Consider the following 16,166-nt stretch of genomic DNA (forward strand, 5'->3'; position numbering starts at 1 on the left):
AATATGGAATTGAATTAGTCTTTCTGATTTCTAAGTAGCTCAGGATGCATTACAGTAAAGCCACCCCCCATCAATAATGCCCCCCCCCCCCACACACACACACACACATACACACACACATACACACAATGGTCTCCAGAATATTGCTGTGTCACAAACTTGACAGCAGGACATCATTAGCATTTAATGGTTCCATTTTCCATCCAACATCTGGCCAAATGGACAGACTGGCGAGTGACCAAAAGAGAATACTAGTGGAAGGAGACCACTGGCAGGGCCCTTCACAAAGTCCTTGGCAATAGGGACAAGGAAGAGAGACAGCAATAGGGAGAAGGTAGAGAGAGCAGGATTGGGTATGGGTTGGGGTATTGGCCAGGGATTTGGGGAGGAGAGAAAGAGACAGTGACTGTGAGAAGGTGATGAGGCCAGGATTGAGTGTGTGTGTGTGTGTGTGTGGGGTGGGGGAATGTTTGCTGCTGTGGGAGAGAGAGAGAGAAGACAAATGGGAGAAATGACAGCCCAGGATCAGGAAGGAAAGCAATCGATAATCCTTGAGAAAACATTCTGACTTTGTTGATGGGCTAAAAGCAAAATACTGCGGATGCTGGAATCTGAAACAAAAACAGAAAATGCTGGAAAATCTCAGCAAGTCTGACAGCATCTGTGGGGAGAGAATAGAGCCAATGTTTTGAGTCTGGATGACCCTTCATCAGAGTTCTGACGAAGGATGATCCAGACTCGAAACATTTCTCTCCCCACAGATGCTGTCAGATCTGCTGAGATTTTCCAGCATTTTCTGTTTTTGTTGTTGTTGGGCTGCTGGCTCACAAAGTGTTGGCAAGGCTCTTAGGTTGTGAAAGCAGCAGCTCCTGCCTCCATTTTGCCACCAGTATTCCTGACCCCTGGGTAACTTGTGCAGAATTAGCAGTGAAATTTAAGTGGGTTCCAAAATTAAGCATGAGAGTCAGTTTAAATATGTTAATTGAATGGTCCACATATTTGTGGCAGGATACTTGAATACCCCTGTAAAAATGGAGATGGGCCTTATGTTGAGGATTCATTCCCCATCTACATTTCTTTAGCACCCCTGAATGCTCTGAAACTGGATGCTTTCCTTCCTGTCATGTGGGATGAGTGGATTTGTGATTAGGTTGCCGAAATGGAAATGCTTGATTTTCCGCATCTAAGGCTGGCATAAAGTGAATCCTTTTATGAGATTGCACTGCCAGTTGGGATCTTACCTTTTGGCAGAAGATAAGAGAAAATAGCAGGCACTTTGCCCATGATTTTCCCATCTGTCACTTTCAAGCTCAAGCTTCTTCAGCAATCATCTCAACAGAGAAACTTATTTTGGTAACAGCACGGCCAGCAAAGTACAAAGACAGCAGCTTGGGAAACAAGCAAAGTTAACAGGCAGAATTTTTCCAGTCTCTTGGTGACAATTTGGAAGTGGCAGGTTGAGGCAGGGGTTGGGTGGGGCGGGGAGGGGCGTGCGGTATGGGTGGAGAATGGTGGAGATATTGGGGTGGCCCGCACTGTGCATTCTCACTTCCGGGGAAGTTTTCTGGCAGTGATGTGAATCAGCTATCCGTACCTCTGAGGGTGGCAGCCAATTGCCATAAATTAGGCCCCAATTGGGGGAGACCTCCCAGTCCTGCCAGCACTTTCCCGTAGTGTAGTGCAACACTCACCACCTCACCCCTCCCCAACACACAGGCACACGCCTCCCCCCCCCCCCCCCCCCCCCACATTATCAGTTTTTAATGTAGGTGGTGCCCTTGCAACAGACCAGTGTACCATCAGAGACCGGTTCCATTCCCCAAAAAGAGGGTCATAGGGATCAAAGGACGCCTGGCTAATCTCAGTAGAGGGATTTCTCTCCAATCGATGCAGCCTTCCCCCCTCTTGCCAAAAAAATATTTTTAGTGCTTCGAGGGAGCCCCCATTTTGAGGTGTCCTTTGCAATCTCCACCTGCCTCAGCAGCACTCCAATTCTCTTGTTGGAGCTACGAAGGCTGTAGAGCTACTGCACCTGTGATTGGGTTGATGGCATTGGGAGTCCGCACATCTTCCTTAATAGAACCATAGAATAGGATGTGAGTGCAGAGGTGCCCAATCAGGAGGCTGCCTCCAGGAAAATAGCTGTACTGGTCTGACTTCCAGTAAGCATAAGCTCAGGACCCACAATGGGCCCAGATATCAGGGACCTGAAGCCTGAAGGAAAATCCTGCTTAGTGCATCAGGTTGACGACTTTTTGTGAAAGTCGGGTTGATGAAATATTGTCAACCTGAGCTGTTAACTTTCTTTCAGATAACAATTAGGTTTTTAACAAAATCTTCAGAATGAAACAAAGAGCGAATAGAAAGGTATGGACTTAGGATGTGTGTTTTTGATGTATTGTGCTTTTATTATGTGGTGGCTATCAAACAATAATCATTGGCATTTTAAACAGGATTTAAGATCTATTAGGAGGAAAAAGGCGTTGGAGATTTCTCCACATTGGTATCAGTACAAGAAGCAGGCCGACAACCTTTTGCAGTGGTTGGATGACATTGAGAAAAGGTTAGCCAGTCTCCCAGAACCCAAAGATGACCAGAAGATGAAGGTAACATTCTTTTAAAAAAAAGCAGGTGTTTGCATTTCTCTTTTTTTATAACCTAGGAAAATATATTTGTAACTAAAGATGTGGATACAGGTGACATTCTTTTACGGTGTGCCTCAACTTCTGAGTGTGCTTTTTCTAGCCAGATGGTTTAATCATTATCTACTGCATTTTTGATGGGAGCCCATATCCTACTGAAACAGGGACCTAAATTTATTTTATAATTTTTTTCCCCAGTGTCTATGAATTTGCTGTTCCTTATAATTTAAATTTATGGTAATACTGCTGAATCTCTTAAGTGTGGATATTAATAAAAGTTCTAGGGGGTGAAGGATTTGAAGGAGGAAGTTAACTGATTTTTTAATTTAATAACATTATAGTTCCCAATAGAAATACTTTTGGGATGTATAATTTGCCACTAGTTGTATCTTACAACCCACATAGAACTTGGAATAGATATTTCCTGAGTGACAGTAATAGGATGGATCAGAATTACTTGTCTCATGTGTGGTGACTAATGTAATTTGAATCTTTATGAATTGTTTAATTGATTATTTATTACAGGAAACAGATTGATTTTTGTCTTTAAACGAGTAATGGTTAAGGGACAGTTTCAAAATCCTTGTACTGTCTGAATATAAGTATGCCTTACCACTGTGCTCTCTCTATCACTTATTTGCTCAGAGCATATTTCACCACTGTCATTGCCACATCTCTGTGGATTTATTTATACATGGCAGAATCACTTTTTTTATGATCCATTATTTTATTTCGCTTCTTCACTTCCTTTGTCATGTCGATTGACAATCATTCAGAAAATTTGAAGGTAAAAATATAAGATATCTTTTATAATGAGGAAAAATAATTAAAACTTCACAATAGCAGGTTAGCTGAGAGAAAGAAATGTGTCAAGTTTATGCTTTAGGGAGCTATTTATTAGATTCAAACATTATTTCAGCTCCAAGGAAACCTTAACTCCTATAAGACCATGATTTTTATGGTGCAAGGGCTCTAAATTTTGAAAAGATTATTATTACTAATTTTAATATCATTATCCAGACTAGTAATTTTGAAAGCAATGTATTTTGTAATATTCTACAGTTACATTTGGACTGGCAGTTCCCAGTCAAGAACCACTAAAGTTGGCTTCAACTGAAGCAAACTGATGGCCCACAGATTGTCATGTTAATAAGAGCAAAACTGTCAGTGTTCGCTGTCATTACTGCCTGAAAACTGGCAGCAGCTACTAGAATCTGCACCTAGACAAATCCAGAAGTAGCTGTCACGGTTTCTATGCTTTCCCGTAGACCGTGCTTTTGAAATCTCTGCAGACTCTATTCAAATTGAAATCACTGAACTGATAAAAGCTTGGTCTTTAAGTCACTAACCGTAATGTAAGAACACTTTGGGAAATATTACACCTTGTCGCATGAGGTGTAACTGAGTTTTTAACAGTACATTAAGTTCATAGTTACCACAATTACCACTGCATAGCTTCAATGGCCCTTGAAAACCTAATTTTATATTTGTGGAAAGTCAAATTAAAAGAAGAAAACACATTTTTGAAAATCTTTTTTAAAATACATTTATTTATGATATTTCAACTTCTACCTTATTCTCATGTGTTTATCCTGATCATTTATTTAACTGTCCATTAAATTTTAATTAAAGTGAAACATTCAGATTTTGAGAATACTTTAATGTGCTAGGCCTGTTTAATGACATCACTGATGCTGGATGCCGAGAGGTCTCCTTAACTTACTGTCAAATTCAAACTGCTATCAGGAAAGGGGGGAACCCACATCACAGAGATCACTACATTTTTGTGGGCAACTTTCTTTAAAGTCAGCAATAAATTCTGTCACTACACCACTGACTGAAATTTGAGCTAACAAAAGCTTACTTAAGGAGCTCAGATATGCCAATGCTGGACTTCAAGCAAAGGAAGCAGTTATTTATTTCTTTGATAGCCACATTGAGGTTTGCAATGCCCCACCCCCATGCAGCTAGTTGAGAGAAGAATAATCCTATCACTTGTATTTATAAGCGGAAACTGAATCTGGTCTATACTGCTTTAGTTATTTAAAACATCCAATTTTTCCAGATAAAGCACCCAAGTTTAGATTTGCCCCTGAGGATTGACCACTTGGATAATACTCTGCAATGCTATTTGTGGCAGGGGCGAGCCTCTCAAAAAAAGAAGTTTCATGCTATTTTGGGCATTGCCTTTTTAGCTAGTTATACGATAAAATTATGGTGTGCTCGTGTCAGAATATGAACCTGAAATAAGGAAGTTAAACATGTTTTATTTCAGTTTCATTGCTTAGTCTTCAACAAGTTGAGACAATAGCTAGCTAACTGCATTGGAGCCCTATGGTTTTACTCATTAGGAGATGGATGCTGAACTGGAAGAGAAGAGAGGAGACCTGAATGCAGTGTGCAGGCAAGCGCAGAGCCTGTCAAAGAGAGGAGCAGCTAAAGCATTGGAGCTGAAGCTGATCCAGCTCAACAAACGCTGGAGTGACATTGAGAGCAAATTTGTTCAACATCGCAGGTTGAACTATCCGCAAATTGTGAGTTTTCCAAAGCAAGCTTTAAGCATTTGCTTGCAGTGTTTGCTAAGATGGACACTAGCATAAAGAGAAAGATTCATTTTTTTAACGGTTGCGTTGTGTTTGTTTTGAAAACAAATACAACTTTGAGAGTTTATCAGATGCTCCATCTTTGCAAAATTATTTTTTTCCTAACCCAATATATTCAGGGACTGCAAAACCTAACTATTCTAAAGCTGAAGTATATGATTGACAAGTTTTTGATCAATACAGAGGTAAAATACATATTTTTTTTAGTTTGCCTCATCCCCTCATAACATCTGAGCAGCATGTTTAAAGACTGAGTTGATGCAGCATTCAGTTACTCACTTAAGAACCAACCATGTGAAGGGTTCATTCCATGCAACTTTTTTAAAAAAAGTGGTATCAGTGGTTATTTTTCAGAATATAGAAATTGCTGTTGATATGAAACTGTTGAAATTTTCCTTCATGTTGACATATTTCTATAATCCGCAGGTTTATAAAATGATATATTTGTTGACTTTTCCTACTCAATTTTCCTTTCCTTTGTGGTGTCCTTCATCCTTTAGCTGAGCTCACAATAAAAACACATTTGGTACAGATTTCTTACTTTGCATGTCATATCTCTCTAAATACAGGGGAACATAATGTCTGATTCACCTTTTCATGTTCTCTTTGACTTTCCCGGCAGCAAGCACAGGTTATGTTTATGTGACATTTCAGTTAGCAATGTTTATGCATTCTAAGAATTTGATATTCAAAGTTTAAGAAATTTTAACCATATATATCATTGGAAATCAGAGATTGTATTTTTTTCACTGGTTCTTCACCCAGAATTAAGTCAAATATTGATATTTTGAATCCGAACGCAATTTGAATAGATAAATTAAGCATTTGAGCACAAGTTCAGGTCCACTCTGGTATGGTGGTGCCATAACTCCTGTGGTAATCCAGGCAACTTGTGTTGAGGAGCATGGCTGTACCCAGTATCTAATCATGAGATAGTGTTACCTCAGGGGATAAATGTAGAATCCTCATTGTCATATGAAGTGAATGTATTTCAAACTTGCCCTTAGATATACCTCAATAATCTTGTTGACACGAGACTTAGAAACACTTAATTAAATGGACAGAGATGATTTGTTAAGGTGATTCATTTCACAGCTTGAGTGCGGGTGCCTCAGTCCAGGTTCAGGCAGGCATACTGCACACCAAAAGGTGGGTGGCTACTTCCAATCTGGCATCTGGTGTACTTCTGGAAGAGATTGAACATGGAGATTGCAATGCAAATTGGTCTCCACAACCTTTGCTTTACACCTGAACAATTTTGCAAAATGATGCTGAATTTCTCTTCTTGTCATTCACACTTGCCCTTGGATATATCTCAATAATCTTGTTGACAACAGACTTAGAAACACGTAATTAAACAGCTGCATTAAGTTTATTCTAAAGTAGGCTATGCAAGATGCATGAGTATGGAGATCAAACAGAGTGTGATGCCCTCCACATTGAATATCATACCAACACTGGGAGTTTTTGGTGAGGCCTGTTGAATTTTACACAACTTGGGTCAATGTCTTTCGAAGAAGAAACTTAATTTAATGTTATGTTCCTCATCTTAACTTTGTACCACAAGTGTGGCTTGGTAACTTCAGTTAGATTGAATATGTCTTCATACATGTGATGTTAAAAATAACCAATTAGTTACTTTGATATTTTTATAAAAATACGTATCCCACACTAGAATCCATTTGTTTGTTGATTCTTTTGTTGTTATCATAGAGCAAATTATTTTATGCTGACCAGGGACTTCTGTGGACTGAGCAGCTTCAGTAATATATTGATGTTTATTTTGAGTACTGTTATTAAATATAAATCTAAATATAGCTTAAATAAATAAAGGTTACTTTAATTCCATCAGATTCTGGAAAAACACCTGGATTGAGACATCCAGGATTACTTACAACCAATGTGTTAGGTCCATGTGGGCTGTTATATCTTCAGTTTATGTGGTTGTAAAAATTATGATTCTGAATCAGACCCCTGTGTTTTTCTTACGATCTGATTAGAGACAAATTACTTACTCTTTAAATTGGATAATGTTTGAGAGCCTAGATACTTGCTAAGAGAATAAAGCCATGAGATTTCATGGTTTTTGAACAAACAACTAAACTTTCCTATGCAAGGTCAGAAAGATAAAAATACAATTTACAATATCTAACTTATGCTCTGTCATTCGGCATTCCTATAAGGTAAATGAGAATTAACAAGCAAACTGTGGTTGAACACACTACACCGCACAATCAATGGCAAATGCAACCAAGATATATCCCATGGATTTCTCAGGAACCCATCCAGACATCAGTAAACATTGTGAGTGGAATTCTCCCCAAAAAGATTCTGACTGTTGAATTTGCGTGAAAACTGGTTGAAATCACACTTTTTTTCAGTGGGAGTTCAAAGAAGAATTTCCCACACTCTGTGCAATGCAGAGAGCAATAGCATGATTCAATGCAGAAACCAGGAGGCGGGCCAATTCCTGCCCAGGAGGCCGGCAGCATAGCACTGAGCGTGCCAATACGCATGCACCAGTCTGTCAGCGCTGAGATCGGCGCATGCACAGTGGCCCCTGTCTGCCAGCCTCCCCATTGCTGGTCAGATCGATCGCTGGCCAACCCCACAACCCCCGCAACACCGGCCCACTGCCCCCCCCAGGGCCTGATCACTGGGCTCCTCCATGCATTCTCGGGCCAGCCTCAACCCCCCCACCAGCCCCAGTCTCCTGCACCTCCCCCTGATGTCCAGCCCTGATCCCTCCCTCTGCTCAATCCCAAAATACATACTGGTAGCAGGACCACAGGACCCCCACCAATCACTCTCAGAAGCCCTGCTCCCCATTAGGCCCTGTCCCGTTGGCACTGCCCCTTAACTGGTGGGCAGTGCCTAAGTTCCCCCTGGGCATTGGCACTTTGCCCCTTTGCCAGGGTGCCAATGCCCAGGTGGCACTAACACTGCCACCTGGTCTTCTGGGGGCCCCGATTGCCCCGCTTCGCTCCAGCAGGGTCGAGCCATCAGCTCCCCAAAAGTGGGGAGCTATAGTAATCCCCGCTGGAGTGAACCACTTTGGCGGGGTGGGGGGAGATGCTAGCAGGCCCGGAGACTTCAGTCCAATTTCCGGCACGGAACTGACACTGGAAATCCGGCTCTGGGGCGGGATTCCAAGCGTGGCTCCCACGGATCGGGCACCATTGGAATCTGCTAGGAGGAACATGATATGTTTCACTTCAGGTATGATTCAAATGACCACAATTTATCATACAAAGTTTAATTAAGAATATAGTTAGCCCGTATAGTAAAAAAATTAGCAAGAATTTTTATCAATTACAAACAAAAACAAAACAACAACAATAATATATGACCCTCAACAAATATATATCTAAGATGTTCCAATCAAAACCATCCCATAAACAACACTTTAACCAGGTTCAACACAGCAAAGACTAATGCTCACATATGCTTTTGGATGAATTCTGCAGTTCTCTTGATAGACTCAGAACAGTTTGAAATCAGAACAGCTTCCCAGAACACCAAGGAGACTCTAGGCAAACCAACAACAGCAGATTCTCGCCTTCAGAAAGACAAGACTTTGTTTTCGGATAAACAGCAGAATTTCCAAATAAAACAGGGAAAGAAACACTTCTTTTCAGCTTGTCCCTTCTAAAAACTAACTAAAAACTGAAAATGAAAGGGCTCCCGTCACCTGACCTGCCAACCAGTTTTCGTCCTAACAATGCAGGGTCATAAAACTAATCTCAATGTACCTGAGGACCCCCTTTTAAGCCAGTTATGGAGCAATAAAAGAAAATCTGGTGGGCAGCTCAGCAGCAATGAGAAGCACTGAAGCTGTGGGAGCTCCAGAGATCAGGATTTCTATTTATAACTTTCTTAAAGGTACACGAATGTCTCAATACTATGTTGTGATCCTGGACATGTTTTGATGATTTGATGGATTTTGGAAACAATATTGCTGCACCCTGACAGGGAGAAACTTTCTACCTGCCATCAGAAAGTCCACTAGAATTAGGGGGCTGTGGTCTCAGTCTCTCTTAGTCTGCAACATGACAGGGAGGTGGACCATAAGCTGCAGAGAAGGGAAACTCTGTGCTGAGAGTGGAGGAGAAGGAGGGCTCTCTAAAGAAGACTCTGGCCCCCAGGGATTTCAGGGAGCGTTTTTCTGACATCCATGTCAACCAGGTGCATGGTTTACCAGGATAGTGGAATTCCCAAAATTGGAGGGAGCCATTGATTGCACACATTGATAAGTATGGTACCAGAATATGGTAACAGGGAGGCATGGTGGCACAGTGGTTAGCACTGCTGCCTCACAGCACCAGGGACCTGGCTTCCATTCCAGCCTTGGGCGACTGTGTAGAGTTTGCATGTTCTCCCCGTGTCTGCATGGGTTTCCTCCTCTACTCCAGTTTCCTCCCACAGTCCAAAGTGTGCAGGCTAGGTGGATTGGCCATGCCAAATTGCCCCTTAGTGTCCCAAGATGTGTAGGCAAGATAGATTAGCCATGATAAATGTGTTGGGTTACAGGGATAGGGCATGGGTAAGATATTCTATCAGAGATTTGGCGCTGACTCAATGGGCCGAATGGCCTCTTCTGCACAGTAATTTTCTATGTGGACAGAGTTAGCTAAAGTTAACTGAGAAAATAGGTTAAAAGTTAGGACAATAGAGAAGCACTGGCAGACATTTAAGGAAATATGTGTGACTCTTAGCTAAAATATATTCCATTGAGAAAGAAGGACTTTGAGAAGGATGCACCATCTATGGCTAATTAAGGAAGTTAATATAGTCTTATATTGAAAGAAAAGGCATACAATACTATGAAGATTAGTGATAGGTCAGAAAATTGGATAGATTTTAGAAACCAGAAATATTGACAAAAGAATAACAAAAGGTGGCATGGTCACACAGTGGTTAGCACTGCTGCCTCACAGTGCCAGAGACCCGGGTTCAATTTCAGCCTCAGATGACTGTCTGTGTGTAGTTTGCATGTCCTCCCCGTGTCTGTATGAGTTTCCTCTGGGTGCCCTGGCTTTCCTCCCACACTCCAAAGCTGTACAGGTTAGGTTGATTGACCATGCTAAATGCCCCTTAGTGTCAGGAGCATTAGTAGGGTAAATACGTGAGGATACATGGAGAGGGCCTGGGTGGGATTGTTGTTTGTGCAGGCTCAATGGGCCAAATGGCCGCCTCCTCCACTGTAGGGATTCTATAATTCTATGAAGGTGAAGGAGAAATTAGAGTATTAAGAGAAAATTAGCTAGAAATATAAAAACAGCTGCTAAGAGTTTCCACACTTATTATAAAACGAAAAAGAGTAACCATAGTGAATGTTCATACCTTAGAGGGTGAGATTGGGGAATTAATAATGGGAAGCAAGGAAATGATGGAAGGAATGAATGGATATTTTCTGTCTGCCTTCATTGTAAATGACACAGAAAAACCCTCAAAAATACTTAAAAATCAATAGGTAAAAGGGAGGGATGAAGTTAAACTAATCACAATCATTAGGGAAAAGGTACTGAGAAAACTATAGGTTCCTGTGACCTGATGAGCGGAGTCCAAGGCTCTTAAAAGAGGTGGATGCAGAGTTAATAGATACATTGGTTGTGATCTTCCAAAATTCCTTAGATTCTAGAAAGGTCCCAGTGGGTTGGAAAATCGTTGATGTAACACCTCTGTTCAAGAAAGTGGATGGCGGGATGTGGTACAAATAGAAAGCAGGAAACTGTAGGCCAGCTAGCCTAACATCTGAGGGAAAATGTTAGAATCCATTATAAAGGAGGTAATTTTGAAAATGATAGCAGGATCAGTTAAAGTCAACATGGTTTTGTGAAAAGGAAATAGTGCTTGACTAATTTATTAGACTTCACTGAGCAAATAACAAGCTGTGGAGATGCTGGCGTTGGACTGGGGTAAACACAGTAAGAAGTTTAACAACACCAGGTTAAAGTCCAACAGGTTTATTTGGTAGCAAAAGCCACACAAGCTTTCGGAGCTCTTAGCCCCTTCTTCAGGTGAGTGGGAATTCTGTTCACAAACAGAGCTTATAAAGACACAGACTCAAATTACATGAATAATGGTTGGAATGCGAATACTTACAACTAATCAAGTCTTTAAGAAACGAAACAATGTGAGTGGAGAGAGCATCAAGACAGGCTAAAAAGATGTGTATTGTCTCCAGACAAGACAGCCAGTGAAACTCTGCAGGTCCACGCAACTGTGGGAGTTACAAATAATGCAGACGCTGCGACAACGGATGAATGAACACCGCTCGACAATCACCAGGCAAGACTGTTCTCTTCCTGTTGGGGAGCACTTCAGCGGTCACGGGCATTCGGCCTCTGATATTCGGGTAAGCGTTCTCCAAGGCGGCCTTCGCGACACACGACAGTGCAGAGTCGCTGAGCAGAAACTGATAGCCAAGTTCCGCACACACGAGGACGGCCTCAACCGGGATATTGGGTTCATGTCACACTATTTGTAACTCCCACAGTTGCGTGGACCTGCAGAGTTTCACTGGCTGTCTTGTCTGGAGACAATACACATCTTTTTAGCCTGTCTTGATGCTCTCTCCACTCACATTGTTTCATTTCTTAAAGACTTGATTAGTTGTAAGTATTCGCATTCCAACCATTATTCATGTAATTTGAGTATGTGTCTTTATAAGCTCTGTTTGTGAACAGAATTCCCACTCACCTGAAGAAGGGGCTAAGAGCTCCGAAAGCTTGTGTGGCTTTTGCTACCAAATAAACCTGTTGGACTTTAACCTGGTGTTGTTAAACTTCTTACCAAGTAACAAGCAACATGGATAAAGAGGAATCTATATATGTAATGTTCTTAGATTTCCCAAAAGGCATCCAATAAATTGCCACATCAAAGGTAAGAGTTCATGGTGTAGGGGTAACCTATTAGCATGAATAGAGGATTTTTTAGCTAACAGGAAGCAAAGAGTAGGGATAAATGAGTTTTTCAAGTTGGTAAGCTGTTCCTAATGGGGTGGCACAGGGATCAGTGCTGGAGACTCCACCATTTACAATCTATATCAATGACTTGAATATATGGTAGCTAAATTTGCTAATGACAAAAAGATAGATTTGAAAATAAGTCCTCAGGATATAAAGAGTCCACAAAGAGGTTTAGATAGGTTAAGTGAATGGGCAAAAATTTGGCAGATCTATAATGTGGGAAAATGTGAACTTGTCCACTTTGGCAGGAAGAATGGAAAAGTAGTATATTATTTGAACAGAGAGAAACAGCAGAACTCTATGGTGCAGAGGGATCTGGGTGTGTTGGTACATGGATAACAAAAAGTTAGTTTGCAGGTACAGCATGTGATTAGGAAGGCAAATGGATGCTTGTTGCAAGAAGACTTGAATACAAAGATAGGGAAGTGTTGCTACATTTGTACAGGGCCGTAGTAAGGTTGCATCAGGAATACTATATACAAGTTTGGTTTCCTTATTTAAGAAGGGATATAATTAAATTAGAAGCAGTCCAGAGAAGGTTCACTCGACTTATTCCTGGCTTGAAGGGGTTATCATGTGAGGAAATGTTGTACAGGTTGGCCAAATGCTTATTAGAATGTGGAAGAATGAAAGGTTTTCTTACTGAAATACACAAGATCCTGAGGGGACCTGGCAGGGTGAATGCAAAGAGGATGTTTCCACTTGGGGTGTCTAGAACAAGCGAGTACAGTTTAAAGACTACGGGGGGAATTTTCGCATCTTACCTGCCATGGGAATCACGGGAATTGGGGCGGGGCGGGGGCCATGCAAAGGTCCGTTGACCTCGGGTAGGATTTTGAGGTGAATGTGGCTGGAAAATCCCACCCTTAGAGTCTCCCATTTAAGACGAAAATTAGGATTTTCTTTCCCTCAGAGAGTCGTTAGTCTGTGGAATTCTCTTCCTCAGAGAGCAATGGAGGTTGCGTCTTTGAATTTATTAAAGGTTGAATTAGATAGATTTTTTGATCAATAATAGTCAAGAGTTATGGGGGACAGACAGGAAAGCAGAGTTGAGACCACAATTAAATTAGTCATGATCTTATGATGGAGCAGGCTCAAAGGGCCAAATGGCTTTCTCATGCTCCTCATTCTTGTGTTTGCTTTGACGGCCTCCAGGCACATTGTGGAAATAATACTCCTGTCCTATTTTTCAACCCCTTTACTAATGCCTTGGTGTGTTCTTCCTTGTAGCCAATTCCTCCATAGTCGGCAACAGCTTTGGTCTGACCCAAGAGTTCTCCTTTCAAAGCAGCAGGTTGCCTTTACAGCATGCAGGCTATCTGAAACAAATGTGCAGGCTGACTGTAAGAGGTGCTTGCCATGTATGCTGCTGGGGCCCTCATTTCAGCAGTGTGGGTCACATTCAGCTGCCTGCTTTAAATTATTCAAATGTGAAAGCAGCATGCTGCCTGTTTCCGCAGAGCTGGGTGGAGATGATTGTGAATCGCGAATTGCGACCTTCATTTCTGAAAACCAGAGTACTCAAATATTTCCCATGCTATCCTGACATCTGTGCACCCACTTCTCCCTCTTATTGGCAACTGACCTTTCTGACACCCAAGTCTCATTTTCTGGAATTCTCCACCCCGCCCCCCCCACCCCCCGCAATCTCACTTAACCCCTCCATCTCTCCCCATCTTTACGATCTCATGTCTTTGACCAAATGTTCAGCCAGCTTTCCTACACACTCCTCCTTTGTTTTGACCTTGATTTTCCTCACAACTTTGTAATGCCTTGGGATGTTTTTGTGAATTCGAGGCATTATAATAAAGCAAATGATATTCTTCATGATGACTGCTATTTTAGAGAATTTCCAGCACTTGGGGTTAATGAACTAAAACTGACTTAATATTTATCATTTGTAGTAAAACCTAACTACAGTTATTGTTTTGATTATTACTTGGCATCCTGTTCCCTACTGTGTAACATATGGAATAAAGTGCAACCCTTTCATTGTTACTGCTGTTTTCTTTAATAAAATGTCACAACATCAGGCACCTGCTGTTTTCAGTTCTTGTGATTCACACTTGGAAATAGAGAAGACATTTATGTGGGAGTTTGGCTGATACATGCTTGGCAATACTTCAAGGAATGCTTGCTCAATATTCCAGTCTTATGAATTTGGATGTAGTCTTTATTTTTAGGGGTTGTGCCCTGACCTGAAAAAGATTATAAACTAGATCAAGCCTTGGCTAAATTGCCACATTTTCATTCTCATCTCATTTAGAAGGCACATAGCCCACTCCAGAGTTCTGGCATTCTAAGCCTGGGTGAAATTTCAGTGCAGAACTGAGGAAATGCAGCTCCGTCATCTTTGGAATGAGATGTCAAAGTAAGCTCCTATCCACCCTTTTGGGAGCTTCTGATAGGTTGTTCTGTGATATTTGAGGAAGAGTAGAAGAATTCTCCCGGTGTCAAAATCAGTCCTTTTCCTCAATCAACACCATTGTAAACAGACTATTTGGTTTCCCTTCCATTGTTGTTTGTGCGACCTTGCTGTTCGTAAATTATCTTTTCCTGCACTACAACAGTGATAACAGGATGCCCTGAAATCATGAAAACTGCAAGTCCATTCTTCCCTTCACACATTGGCCTGGAACTCCTGAGCTCCAGGGCAGTGTATCTGAGGGGGTGGGGGGAGTACACCAACTCCAACGTCAACTCCAACCCCACCCTAAATATGTGCTAAGGTAATGCGATTTCAATTATAAACTTCAGATGGTTCCGACTGTTAAAGTAGTTACCCAGAAAAAATTAGAGGAATTAAAATCACTTTCAGCTTCTGGGTAATTATAGCACTGTCCTAACCCCCCATGGGCCTCACCCCACCCATCCTCCCAATCCCCCACTAGGCCTCACCTCACCAAGAACCCCCCCGATTGTCTCCCATGACCCCCAAGGTAGCCCCCCCAATCACCTCCATCCTCAGCTGCCCTCCCCACCCCCACCCCCTGACTGTTCAGGGGGCTCGCTGACTACATCCCTCCTGACCCCTGGCTGAATTATCCAACCTCCGACTGCTCTCCCCAACCCCACATCCCATTGTCTACTCTCCCTACTCCAGACTATTCCTTCACCTCCCTGACTGCCCTCCCCACCTACCATCTACATCCCACCACTTCGACTGCCCTAGCCACTGTGCATCCAACCATCCCCGATTGATCTTACCCCCGCCAATCTTGCCACTTGCCTTATGCACTTACCCGTTCCCTAGCTGGACCTTTAAGCTTACTTGCTTTGCAGCAGTTGGTGCTGTTTTAAAAAAAAGAAGGGGGCATGTCCTCACTTCCAATGCTGCTGCACAGATCTCACCCAGCCTGAGTCTTCTAGGGATCAGCGGGAGAGGAGCAGCTGGATCTCCAGGTTAGGAATGACCTGTGGAATGACTCAATTGCCACTCCATTAGAAGTTTACAGGCCATTGCTGTCCAAGGTGTTGATGGATGGAAGATTAATTTAATTGCATGACATTCCTTCTTCAGCTATTTTAATGGAGGTGATAAACAATTTAAGATGTACAAGTTAATGACTGCATTACAATTTTGGACGGAGGAAAATCCTACCGAAGCATCAAACGTTTCTGTTGCTATATCACCAACAGTAATTTCTCGGCTTTCATTATGATCGATTGCAATTGACCTTTTGTTTTTAAGGGACTAAACAAACAAAAGAACAGCACTCTAATTTCCACTGCCAGCAGAAAATAATTGACGTGATTATTTCTAAATTTGATTATATAGAGGGTGAATTGGAGGCTTGCAGTTTTTATTTTCCAACAAATGAAATTCACCATATTATTGTTCACTAATTGGATAATTCTGGGGTTTGCTTTCCCTGGTTTTGGGAAACATTTTAAAATCATTGTTTATACTTGTCCTTGTGATATCCATTTTGATTATATAGATCAAGTGT

At 41.8% G+C, this 16,166-nt stretch overlaps 1 protein-coding gene across 13 annotated transcripts in view; it reads left to right on the top strand.

Annotated features, from left to right (window-relative positions):
* The window catches only part of LOC144506416 (dystrophin-like), a 1,861,003-nt gene that overhangs the window by 1,011,638 nt on the left and 833,199 nt on the right, over window positions 1-16,166 (top strand). For all 13 annotated transcript variants that reach the window (XM_078232507.1, XM_078232503.1, XM_078232508.1 and 10 more), the window contains 2 exons: window positions 2,454-2,606; window positions 4,994-5,176. In XM_078232507.1, coding sequence (XP_078088633.1) covers window positions 2,454-2,606; window positions 4,994-5,176 — 336 coding nt within the window. The remainder of the gene's footprint in view (window positions 1-2,453; window positions 2,607-4,993; window positions 5,177-16,166) is intronic.

This window comes from Mustelus asterias, chromosome 17, assembly GCF_964213995.1.
Source record: "Mustelus asterias chromosome 17, sMusAst1.hap1.1, whole genome shotgun sequence".
Classification (NCBI taxonomy): Eukaryota; Metazoa; Chordata; class Chondrichthyes; order Carcharhiniformes; family Triakidae; genus Mustelus; species Mustelus asterias.